This window comes from Mustela putorius, unplaced genomic scaffold (genome assembly GCF_011764305.1).
Source record: "Mustela putorius furo isolate JIRA1106 unplaced genomic scaffold, ASM1176430v1.1 tig00003898_pilon_pilon_pilon, whole genome shotgun sequence".
Taxonomy (NCBI): domain Eukaryota; kingdom Metazoa; phylum Chordata; class Mammalia; order Carnivora; family Mustelidae; genus Mustela; species Mustela putorius.
The window spans coordinates 8,665,212-8,678,226 of record NW_025422047.1 but is presented as its reverse complement, the minus strand read 5'-3'; the positions used below and the strand labels follow the sequence as shown (position 1 = coordinate 8,678,226).

Here is a 13,015-nt window from a genome sequence, read left to right as displayed (position 1 = left end):
ACTAGGCTTTAGCATCTATTCAGGAAGCCAGAGAGGCAGCAGCCCTCACCAGGCCTAGAACTGGAGCCCTCTGCTGAGGCTAGGCCAGTCCCCCCACCCCCAGAGGACTGCAGCCCCCTTCTCTCACTCACCTCTCCGGTGACCAAGTACTTGCCATCGGGAGAGAAGGCGAGCGCGGTGATGGTTTTCCTGCAGGGCAAAAGGGGGCCTCAGAGGGGCACTGACTGCCTGGCCTAAGCCCAGCTCCCACAGAGTCCCCTCAAAAGGCAAGACCAGCAGACGCCAAACTCCGTGCGTCATTTTGCTCTCTGGGCCTGGGGCCCGAGCAGGCCCCACACCGCAGAGCCACAACGCCCCAGGCAGTGCCTTTCTCACAGCTCCCCGGAAAAGGAGGTCCTCCCCGAGGCACAGACCCATTTACCTGGAACTGTTGAGGATGTGGTGCTGTTTGTGTTTCCGGGGATTGAATAGCACGACCACACACCTGGGGAGATGAGTGAGACGAGAGACTTAGCCCCAGACCACAGCTACCCCAGGAGCATCCAGGCCACCTGGAAATTCCGGTCACTCAGCACTGAGAGCTGCGTAGAGAGAGTGCAGAGGGACCCTCTGCTTGCCACCGAGGACAACTGACAGCTTTTTGGCAACCCACTTTTCTGACTTCCCTTTCCCACCCACCAGGACCTATCTCTGCAGCCCCGTGAGCACGAAGGCTCCCTGCAAGGCTATCCTGCCAGGTCCCTAAGCACCAGCAGCATCTCTGGTCATACCCACAAAGGGCAGCGAGGGCTCAGGCCTCCCCACAGCCCTTGCCCAGAGCCCAGGAAAAGGTGCAGGAAGGAAGAGTCCATGTGATTTGATAAAGGTTGGCCACAGGTATGCAGCCCAATTCACAGGCTTGGAGCCACATGTCTGACAAGTGTTTGTGCTCCAAGGAGGGGTGAGGCCTCTCCTGGGTGTGCCCACGTGTGTACCTGGCAGGAGCCCACCCCACACCCTCTGTGCCTCAGATGAGGCAGGGGGTGGGAGGCAGGAGGCTAAAGGTTCAGGGATGCTCAGTGAGACTAGAATCTCAGTGAGACTCAGGCAGAGAGAGCCCAAGAGGGCCTGGGGAGGCCTGTTCAGTGTCTTGGAACTCCTGGGCCCTGCCCTGAGAATCCCTGGCCCCAGCAAGCCCAAGAAGGGTCCTTCAGACTGCCAGAAGACAATCAGAGGAGAGAAGGGTGGGAGGACCCTCTCCGACCAGGCAGCATGGGTTGACAGGATCAGGCTCAAACCGACTTTCCAGAGGCAGTTACAGGAGGAGGCCAGGCAGTAGGAATCAAGGCAGGAAGCCCAAAGCTGTGGCTGGGCAGTGTTCTCCCATTGGCTCAGTGGCTGTCAGCAGGCCTGGGCCCATCGCCCCTTCTGCCTCATTTCATTAGTACTGTAGGTAGCTGACAGGAGCAAGCGTGGGGCCTGCTACGCCAGGTCAGGGGATGGGCACAGAATGAGCAGAGAGTGGCATCCCCAGACCAGCCTTGTTTAATGGGAAGCCCAGTGCCTGCTAGAGCTTGAAGCAAAGGCAAGTACAGCTGCTGATGAGCGCTTAGCTCCACGGAACATTTTGATACGCACATTCCACAGGTATCTCTGGGGACCCAGGCATCTCTGAGGCACACTAGGTATGCCCACAACTGCCAGGCTGAGCAACAAACAGCCTTGGAATTCCTGAGTCACATCTCCTCCTCTAAGCCCTCCCCAGATCTGCCCTCAGTTTCCTCTCTCCTTCACTCTCCGTCTGCTCATCTTTCCTTGTTCCCCTTCCTCATCTCCCTTCTCACACCAACTTCTAGTCTCCTGCTTCCCTTACACATATGACAAAAGTTAGATGGCCTTGGGAACCCCGTGCCCCATCATTCTCCTTCCCTGTTCCCAAACACCACACACGCACACATACACACACCCCCATGCACGCTTCCCCAGTTTCTGTTAGGGGCAGTCCGGGGTACAGGGAGCCTAATTCCTCCAAACAGACAGACTCAAAGAACCTTAGAGCTGGAAGGAAGGATGGAAGGAATTAAATGCAGTGTGCTAGGTGACTTTAAAATCACTGAGTCCAACCCTCCAGAACTTTGAGATGAGGAGGCCTAGGCTCAGAAAGGTCCCAGAAAGAATACAGCCAGGACTCCCAGGCCTCCTGCTTCCAGTGTACTTTACATCAAACACATATCCATGTCTGATCTGATCATAACACTCCTGGAAGATGAGCCCTGGGGCTTCTAAAACCAAACTCCTTCAAGTACCCATGAAGGCTCTGGGTTGTATGACCCCAACCCACCCTCCAGCTTCACCCTGAACCATGCTCCAACATCATTCTTTCACTCTTTTTAATCTCCCTTGCTCCTTTGCAGAACTATTTCCCTTATCTAGAACATTCTTCTCTCCCTTTTCCAATTAGTTCATCTTTAGTCCCCTTTCAGATCTCAGCTCAAATGGTCTCAGTAGATGCTCTCATAGCAAGCATGGCATATCAATCTTGTAACATTTATCAGAGCTGTAATTTCCATTATTTTTGAAGGCCTTCCCACCAAACTGTGCCTTTCACGAGAACCGTCTCCTAGGCCCAGCAGAGGCTGGCCCACTGCAGTTGTTCAAGAAGGATGTGAATGGGATAGTGCCTCCCTTAGTCCACTAGCTTGGTCCTGTGCGGCATCAGTAGGCCCAGCCCTCCCTGCTCCACGCCCCACCTGTCTTCTACGGACGGAGGGACTGAGGACATCTGGATTCTCAGAGGTAGAGTTGGGGCGGTCAGGAGGCTGTGGGCTTTGGAGGCAGAGACCAGGGTCTGAGCCCTTGTTCCCCACGAACAACTCTACGACCCTGATAAGGTACAAGCATATCAACTTCTCTGTAATAAAGGATGGACACTCAGATCTAGCTCACAGGGCTTCTATGAAGATTAAATGATTTTTTTCTGACAGATAGTAGGAGCCAAACAAATGGCAATTCTTAAATTACTACTCTTTAAGCACGGAAAGGAAGCTGCAAGGGGGCTCCTGGCGGTGGGCAACGAGGTGTTAAGGGACTGTGTCAGGTTCTTCCTCTGAAAAAATGGAGGGAAGTCCTGTTAGAATCTCAGCAATGGTAAAAACTTCAAAGGAGGCTTTATTTTTTTGTTCTCGGAAGGCAGCCAGGAAAGGAGAGTTTGATTAAGCTTGGGGAAAGAAAATAGCCACATCTCCATTCACTGAAGGCATGACAAGATTGGAAGGTGGCAAGAAAGGGATGGGGGAAATGCGGAGAGAGAAGCCCCCTCAAATGTCTAGAACAGCAGTGCAGAGGCATGGAAGGAAACAGAAGTGCCATCTCCTGGCTAAGTTAGAAAGAACCACACAAGAGTTTCAGTGCACCGTGAACATGAAGGCTTCCAGTTCCTTCAGTAAGACGTCCTCAGCTCTGCACGCAGTGGGGTTCAGTAACAAGAGTTACCAAAGTAAGCACTTTCTAGGTAGCAGGCACTCTGCTAAGCAGCCTTGATGTCTGGTTTTAGCTAATCCTTACAGCAACCTTGTGACTCTTAGTACAATTATCCCCACTTCAGAGACGGAGAACCAAGATCATAGAACGAAGAACCAAGAGCAGCAAGGTAACTGGGTCAAAGCTACTCAGCTAAAGCCACAGAGAGAGTCAGGATTCCAGAAACAGTGCTCTCAGGGATCTGGAGTGGAGTGAATTGAGGAAAGTGAAGTTGGAGATGAGAGACATGAAATGCAGCTGACCTAACGTGTGCAGGGTGCCTGGCTGGGGAGCCTTTGAGAAGAAGGGAAAGCTGACTGGAGCACTTTGAGGGGAAAAGGATTTGGGCCACAAGATTTTTGGAAATCAGGACAGGGCAGATGAAAACTATAGCAGTTACAGTTACGAGTTCATAAATTTAGATACTTAGATTTTAATACTTTAGTCAGGGGCACCTGGGTGGCTCAGTGGGTTAAAGCCTCTGCCTTCCGCTCGGGTCATAATCCCAAGGTCTTGTGATCGAGCCCCACATCAGGCTCTCTGCTCAGCAGGAAGCCTGCTTCCTCCCCCCACCTGCATCTCTGCTTACTTGTGATCTCTGTCAAATAAATAAATAAAATCTTAAAAAATATATATACTTTAGTCAGTGTGGGGGGAAAAAAATCACACACACACAAACACACACCTGCTTTCCACCATGTTTTCTAATTTTCTTGGTATCTGGGTCGATCTGCTGAGAAGGCCCGTCTCTGCAGGCTCATCTCTCCAGCAGTGACTTCCAGCGTGAGCGGTTACAGGTTACCCGGCTTTCTCATCAGCTCCACAAAAACCATGGCAAAGGGCTTCGGCTGAGAGCTGCTCTGACTCAACCTGACCCCACACATATTCTAGTCGGCCGCACTCCAAATCCAGGAAAAGTAGGTGATGAGGAGACTCTATAATATGCTTGTGAGTTTTCCTTTAAGCCCGTCATCCCAAAGCAGCATTGTGACTTTCCAAGGACGGTGCATCAGGCTGCTTAAAACACTGTCCAGGGACACCTGGGTGGCTCAGTGGGTTAGGCCTCTGCTCATGATCCTGGGGTCCTGGGATTGAGCCCTGTGTTGGGCTCTCTGCTCTGCAGGGAGCCTGCTTCCCCTCCCCCTCTGCCTGCCTCCCTGCCTACTTGTGATCTCTCTCTCTGTCAAATAAATAAATAAAATCTTTAAAAAACAAACAAACAAACACTGTCCAAATCACCCCATACTCACTCTGAGTCTTGCTAGACCACAGCACCTTGTTTCCTCCTCCTGATAAGTACAGCTCCATGGGGGAAGGAGGAAGGAGAGCAGTGTGTGTATATAAAAATACAGCACAGATAGAGAGGGAGATGACCAGCTGTGAGGCAACCCTTCCCTTCTCCCACACTGTTCCCCCCCACCCCCCAGCATAGCCTGGAAAGTTCTCAGGCATGGCATAGAGGAGTTACACAAAGAGAAATGTGCAAAGGAGAGGAACACACAGAGATAGACCCCTAAGCTGAAATTTTTACTTTTAATTATTCAGATCTGGAAACCTCCCAATAGAGAGGAAGAGGAAGAAAGAGACCAACCCCTGGTCACAGCTCCACTGGGGAGAGTAGTGCAGGTGCCAAAGGGAGGGTAGAACTTGGCACAGATATCCAAGGTTCCCACTGTGCCCCGCTGGCTGAGGTCCTCGCAAGAGAAGAGAGCTCAACAACACTGATGTGAGAGCCACATCCGTCTTCTGTGACCCTGAGCAAGCTCCCCAGTCTACAGGGAGTGGAGGGTGGGGTGCAGCCTGCATCAGCCTTTGGCCCTCCGCCTTGGCCTCCCGGGCCCTTGACCTCGCCCAGGACAGCAGGCAGGCATCTGCACGTGTGCCCTTACAGCACTGCTGGCCGCAAACCACCACAATGGCTAGGCTGGTCGAAACGGCTGAGTCCCATAATTCAGAACCCCAGGCTGTGGGTGCAGGGAGACAGTGAGGTCTCTGTCCCCCGGGGCCTCGGCCTGGGAGTCACGTGGTGGAACACCAGCACCAGGTGGTGGGCCCACTGCCCAGGAGCTCCTCTGAACCAGGAAGGGCCAAGCCCTCAACACGCCCCTTCCCCGGACAGGTCCAGGCTTGCCGCCATCACCAAGAGCCTGGCATTCTCACAGGATCTGCCTCCTACCACTCTCCATCCCCCAGAAGGCAGAAACAAAAGAAGCGTGGGATGAGCAATGACACAGCAGCACAAACAGGGAGCAGGACACAGAAGGTTCAAGCGGAGACCCTGTGCCTTAGCCGTTCTCCTTTCAGACCAGGTGAAAACAGAAGGTGACTCACACGGGACAAGCGGTCCTTCAAGCCTTGCTCACATGTCACCCTCCAGCACGATTTGACATTACAACCCCATGCCCTACCCCCATTCCCTACTCCCTTTCACTGTTTATTGCTTATACTTTTCCTAAAGCACACATTTTATATTCTGTGAAGTTCACTTTGGGGGAGGGAGGAGATCTGCCAGCCCTGTGCAGGTGGTACTTGTATCCGTTTTGTTTACATCTCCAGGGCCTAGAAGAGAGGCCCTCACTCAATAAATATCTGTGATGGAGGGAATAATTGACTAAGTCACTAACCACCAGATCTCAAAGCCAAGGACCCCCTGATGAGCAGAACTGAGAACTAGGGCCCTAGGGCAGGCATGTGTTCTCCCCTACCTCAGGCTTTTCAGACTCATGGTCACCTGAGGGGAATGTGATGATGGAAGGAACAAGAAAACTGGGGCAAGGCAGACCTGTGTGCTAGCATACTGTGTGATCTTGGGCTCATTCCTTAACTTCTCTGCATCTCAGTTGTAAAACTGTAAAACAGGAAGAGTAATGTCTACCTCACAGAACTGTGGCAGGGACTGAAGAAGACAGTGTGCACAGTGACCAGCACAGTGCTCCTGGCCATTTTCTTTTTTTTTTTTTTTTTTTTTTTTAAAGATTTTATTTATTTATTTGACAGAGAGAGAAATTACAAGCACACTGAGAGGCAGGCAGAGAGAGAGAGAGAAGGAAGCAGGCTCCCTGCCGAGCAGAGAGCCCGATGCGGGACTCGATCCCAGGACCCTGAGATCATGACCTGAGCCGAAGGCAGCGGCTTAACCCACTGAGCCACCCAGGCGCCCCCCTGGCCATTTTCTTGAAGGGGACTCTGGCCCACCACTAACAAGGACAGCGAAATCCGGGGGATCAGCAGTTAACTACGGGAGCCCCCACTGTGGCATCCCAGACACGACTTGTTGGACACTAATGACTCATCAGGATCCTCACCCAGGTGTGGAATTATAAACCATCCCTCTGGATTCACTCCCAAAAGGGAACCATGTAGCTTTAATTATTCTAAGAGACAATGAGTCTAAGATGTTTCCGAAGGCATCCTTGTCTGCCGTCCTCTTTAAATGCCTGCCATCTGGGACCTTCCAAATAAGTGATCCTTTGAGGCCAGGTCACGGGCCCTACTGGCATCTCTGTTTCTGGGGCATTTTATGAGTCCCTCTTCAAAAACAGGAGAGAATGGGGCACCTGGGTGGCTCTGATGGTTAAGCATCTGCCTTTGACTTGGGTCATGATCCTGGGGTCCTAAGATGGAGGCCTGCATCGGGATCCTGGTGGCAGGAAGCCTGCTTTCTCTCTCCCACTCCCCCTGCTTATGTTCCCTTTCTCGCTCCCTTTCTCGTTCCCTTTCTCGCTGTCTCTGTCAAATAAATAAAATCTTAAAACAAATAAACAAACAAAAAACAGGAGAGAAGACAGAGTACCATGGGTATCAGTGGAGAGCTGGGCAGCACTTCTCTCTGCCCAGAGGACTCTAAGCACGGTCCCTTCTGGAACAAGATGGGAATCTCTGTGGACTCTAAGACTTACAGGCCCCGCCAAAATGCAATGTCTGGGCCCCCGTCCTCCCACGCATTATACTGTAGCCACCACGGCCACCATTCAGCCCCTCAAACAGATACCCAGTTCTTCTTCTCCCTGGCACTTTGGTCCCTGCGGCTTCTGCCACGCGGACCACTGGGAAGTCAGATCCTCACAAGTTCGTTCCTCCTGGTCATTCACACGTTAGCTGAACGTGACCTCCCCCTGAGTCTTAAACACCCACTCCTAAAGCAGCCCCCTCCCCAACCCCAGCCTCTCCAACTGGCCACTTACCCTCCTCTCCGTCACTTGGTTTTACTTTCTCAGAACACTTCCCATCTCTGATGTCATCTTGCTCATTTATGGCCTTACACGCTTATGGCATGCCTGCCCTTCCTGAATCTAAACCCCACAAAGCACAGCCATGCTTCCTGCCCTGCTGCCGTACACCCTGTGCCAGGAACAGTGCCTGGCCCAGAGCAGCTTTCGACAATAGCTGCTGACCAAAAATGAATGAAGGCATCTAGGACCAAGCCACCTGAGGAAGAGCTAAGGCGACTCAGGGTCAGATGTGAGGCCCACAGAGTGACCAGAAGACAGACCCCAAGGGGACCAAGGCTTGTGAGAACCCCTTCACACGACTCCCATCCACCAGGGCACGAAGCCCAGGTGTCCTCTCTCAGGCCCACCCAGTGTCTCCACAGTCCCATGCACTCCCTGGCAAACCGCCACACAGGGCTTGCCCATAGATAGAAGCTAATTCCATGCGCCCTTAGCTCAGATGTCATTAGAACACTGTTCAGGTCGAGAGACTGTGGTTTCATACTGATGAAGTCCCAGAACCTAAGTCAGGTTCGGTGGGGTGAGGAGGTTCGGAGCCGACGACTAAAGAAAGAATTCTTAAGACGTCGTTGGTGCAAAAGGTGATTTATTAAAGCACGGGGACAGGGCCCGTGGGCAGGCAGAGATGCGGCTGCCCCGGGTTGTGAGGAGTGGCTGGTTATATACACAGGAGTTGGGTAGGTGAGGACAAAGGGGTGTTCAGAAGGGCTACTGGGGCAAAGAATACTATCAGGATATTGAAGGCTTAGTTGCTATCAAGTAAAGACAATTGAGAGTCGGGGCGCCTGGGTGGCTCAGAGGGTTAAGCCTCTGCCTTCGGCTCAGGTCATGATCTCAGGGTCCTGGGATCGAGCCCCGCATCGGGCTCTCTGCTCAGCAGGGAGACTGCTTCTTCCTCTCTCTCTCTCTGCCTGCCTCTCTGCCTACTTGTGATCTCTCTCTGTCAAATAAATAAATAAAATCTTTAAAAAAAAAAAAAAAGACAATTGAGAGTCTCCTGGTGGAATGTTACATTCCTGCTATCAAGCATCCTTGTTAATGAGATTTAGGTTTAGAAGAAATTTAACTTTATTTACTTTTCCTTCTACTTCCACCTCCTTCGGTTTTTTATGGAGGGGAGGGTGACATTAGGGCTTGAGGAACTGAGTTCTGTGTCTTTGGAAATTGGGCTATTGATAAGGTAACTTCTTTGTTGTAATCTCAAGGACATTTGCAAACCAAGGGAGACTCCTGTCTTGCAGGATTGTGATCTCAGCAAGTTAACTATTTATCATTTTATGGCAGTCAGGGGTGCCTGAGGAATGCTACACCTATGGAAGGGAGCGGATGAAGGGGGGGGTGCAAGGCGCCAGCTCTTGCTTTGTCCTCAGCCAGCCTCCTGCTCCCTCATCAATACCTTGCCCAGTGCTTTGGAACTGGGAGAACCTCAGTGTGACTTCCAGGATGGGCTGAGTGAACGGTAAGGCCTTCTCAGGAAATCTGGGTTTGCCTTTCTCCTCCCTAGCTGAGGCAACGAAGAGGTCTCCTCCAGGCTGCTGGAGAGGGCTCCTCTCACTCCAGTGAGGGCTCTGCCCAGAGCATTCCCCCCAGCCCAGGCCCCAGACTGAGGCACTGGGGGTCAAGAGAAACTCACTCTCAGAATTGACAGGCCCCACCATGGCACTGGGGGCCATGCTGGGCTCTGCAGCACCTAAGCCCTCTACCAAGCCAACCACAGGAGGGGCCCAAGTCAATTATGGATGTGCAACTAAACTGAGTCCCTCCAAGAGGCTATCTGGGGACCACCTGGCCTCCTGGAGTGGGGGGACTCTAAGTGTGACAGGTGAGGGGTAGGCTTTTCTGCGGAGAGAACAGCAAAGGGGGAGCTCTGGAGAAGAGATGCAGGAGCCACTAAAACTGAGGGGTCTCTGCAGAGACGTCACCCACCTCTGCCTGACACACAATCCCCCCAACCCCCACTACCCCACCCTCTTGGAGCGGTTTCATTTCCTTTCAAAAAACTTTGTTTTGGTTTGATATTTGCCTCTAGGCCTCCAGGAGACTTTTCTGAGCTTTGTTTTTCTTCTTGTTTCTAGGATACCTGAGCCACTCCTAGAGCAACAAGCACAGTAGGAACTAGAGAGTGGGGGTGGGGTTAGGATCCCCAGATAGGAAAAGAAGAAGAGAAGGGAGGGAAAGAGACTGCTTGGCTCACAGAGATTTTGGGGGCCCCCAGACACCTCAGAAGCACAATAGGGACCTCCAGCACAGAACAAAACGAAAAATACTCAGAAAAAAGGGGCATTTGCAAAGAGAGGACTTGGAAGTCCTAGGAAATCAAAAGGTCAAGGAATAGATCATGTCACCGCCCAGGGCTCACCCAAGCCAAGCACCCTGAGGGAACCTACTAGATACAAAGCTTCCATATTCCATCTGGAAGGCTACTGACTCCCAGACACATGTGCCAGCATGGGCCCTGGTCACACACAGAATCACACATCCTTTAGCACCAGGCCTGAGGTCAGGAGTGTGGGGGGAAGAGGTAGGGAGCACAGCTCTACAATCCCGAGGGCAGGCACACTGGGCTCAGCACAGACCAAGCAGCTGCCCAGGTCTTTCCTGCCCATCTCAAATCCAGCCCCGGCCCAAACTCCAACAAGAAGGAACCCAGCTTTCCCAGGCAGAGGCAGGCACGAGTGGAATTCCCCTGAGGCCGGCTGCACAGGGTACCCAGCAACAGAGGTCATTCATCAGCTTGCTTCTGTAAGGGGAGAAGGAGGCCAGCCCAGCCTCCGCAGAGGAAAGCTGGCGCAGCTCTCACAGTACCCCCACCACAGACATCAGATGCCAAAGGGAAGATCAGGAGAGGCACTGGCCCCAGAACCCAGACCCAGAAGTTTCCCTGGCATAGACTGAGATGCCCAGAAATTGGGCTCTTCTCAATTGTGTGGCAGGTAGGCAGCTACTCGAGATCCAGCTTTTAAAAAAATAAGCAGGAAGTCAGGTCTTCCCCGAGCCCACACCATTTTGAGATCGAGAGCTTTATAGGCAGACTACTAGGGTTGAAATGCCAGTGTAGACACCCACCAGCTGTGTGACCTGGAGCAAGCTGCTTAACCTCTCTTTATCTTAGCTTCTGCTCTAAATGGGATAGTAGTAGTACCAACCTCACTACCCAGGGTTGCTCTGGGTAGTAAATGAAATCATTCCTTACAAAGTGCTTAGCAAAGGGCCTGGCACAAAACAAGTTGTTGACAAAGGCAGATTTTGGATGGGATGATCAAACTAAGAGAAATCATATACTTGTATAAAAACTACAAGAGTCGCTGTGGAACTCACACTGGGAAAGTGGGCACTCCTGAGCTGACAGTGGGGGAGGACAAGTGGAGCATGGTGGCCTTCCCATTTCTGGGCTCCCGTGCCCAGCAGCAAGGTATGGAGGTTGACAGAGAGAACCAGAAACAGCAAGGGCACCAAGCCTCCCGAGGAAACACTTTTGCAAGAGCCTAAAGAAACTGTGGCTGAGGGGTTTCTCATCTGCAGGAGCAGAGGAGTGAAAAGGCAGCAAGGGACAGAGGAACACCGGCCCCAGAAACCCTGCTTTTCTTCCACGGCACTGACATCTCTCCAAGTGAGGAGAGTAGGCAAATGTTCAAAGCAGTATTTTTCTTTCTTTCTTTTCTTTTTTTTTTTTTTTAAAGATTTTATTTATATATTTGTCTGATGGAGAGAGAGTGAAGGTACGAGCAGCGGGGAAGGGCAGAGGCAATGGGAGAAGCAGACCCCTCCGAGTAGGGAGCCTGACGTGGGACTGGATCCCAGGACCCTGGGCTCATGTCCTGAACTGAAGGTAGATGCTTAACCAACTGAGCCACCCAGGCACCTGGTATTTTTCCTAAAAGTAGCTGGAAAGTGGAAACAACCCAAAAGCCCATCAACTGATGATTAGAGGAAGTATGGGACATCCACATAATGGAATATTTTCCGGCCATAAAAAGAAACAAAGTACTGATACCCAACATGACATGTATGAACATTAAAAACACGATGCTCAGGGGGAAAAGCCTCACAAAAGGCCAGATATTCTACTTAAATGGAATGACTCCACTTACAGGTAATGTCCAGAACAGATAAATCTATAGAGACAGGAAGTGCGTTAGTGGTTACCTGGGGCTGGGGGTCTTGGGGTTGGGGGAGAATGGGGACTAACTGCTAATGGGTATGGGGCTTCTCTTTCGGAGTGACGAAAATGTTTGAAGATGAACTGTGGTGATGGTGGCACCAAACACAGAGTTGTACATTTTAAATGGGCAAACTGTGTGGTACATGAGAAAGTGACTAGAAGGTAGATATTAAAGATGGTGATGGGGGGCACGTGGGTGGCTCAGTGGGTTAAAGCCTCTGCCTTCGGCTTGGGTCATGATCCCAGGGTCCTGGGCTCGAGCCCCGCAGCAGGCTCTCTGCTCAGCGGGGAGCCTGCTTCCTCCTCTCTCTCTCCCTACCTCTCTGCCTACTTGTAGATCTCTATCTGTCAAATAAACAAATAAAATCTTAAAAAAAAAAAAAAAAGATGGTGATGGGAACTGTGTGTAATATCAAGTGTGACTCTCTATGTACTGGGCAGATGGCAACAAGGACAACATTCCACAAAGAGCCTTGACCTGGCCCTGTTATCTCCTTTACAGAAAAGGTACCAAAACATTCACCTGGACAGATCTCCCGGAGAAAACCAAAAAACCCTTGCCCACCCCAACTGGTTTAGCATGGTTATAAACTCCCATGCAGTAAGCCTTCTTCCAATGTACTTACCCTGCCGGGTAGGCAACTAAACCCGATCGAGGGTCACAGGCAAGTCCTCTGCCTCCAGACACTGTTATTCCAAGTACCTTCTCCAAGGTCACCTGTCAGAGCAAGACAGAGAAGTGACATATGGAACGGGGTTGGGAAGGAGGTGCTGAAGGTACACACAGTCACCTAGCAAACACTGACTACTTTCTTCAGAATAGGGCTACTGACTTCTCCAGGGTCTGTCCAGGCCACATGTCCCTTGGTCACATGGGGGAAAAGCCAGTGTGCGTCGCAGGGTTTTAACAGGGCTCAATCTGTGGGGACCCTGGGAAAGAAAATGAAGAATTAAAGCTCAGCTCATAGCCACAGGGGAAAAAGCATTCCCCCAGATCGAGGGAAGTCTCCGTTTACAAGATAAAGCCTACGGTCCCCAGACTGGCCTCTTGGGTCTCTGAGAGTCAGGAGAAGTCACTGATTTCGTGCCTTGGCAGGCATGAAAGAAAGGCTGCTCTGATCTA

The 13,015-nt window shown here is 51.6% G+C and overlaps 1 protein-coding gene across 3 annotated transcripts in view; it reads right to left on the bottom strand.

Annotated features, from left to right (window-relative positions):
- MAPKBP1 (mitogen-activated protein kinase binding protein 1) overlaps positions 1-13,015 on the bottom strand; it is a 53,723-nt gene that overhangs the window by 16,462 nt on the left and 24,246 nt on the right. For 2 of the 3 annotated variants that reach the window (XM_045067707.1, XM_004751153.3), the window contains 3 exons: positions 12,519-12,610; positions 422-484; positions 132-189 (listed from right to left, as the gene is read on the bottom strand). In XM_045067707.1, coding sequence (XP_044923642.1) covers positions 132-189; positions 422-484; positions 12,519-12,610 — 213 coding nt within the window. Of the gene's footprint in view, positions 1-131; positions 190-421; positions 485-12,518; positions 12,611-12,725; positions 12,804-13,015 lie in introns of those variants that run through there. The other variant, XM_045067708.1, reaches the window with a different exon arrangement.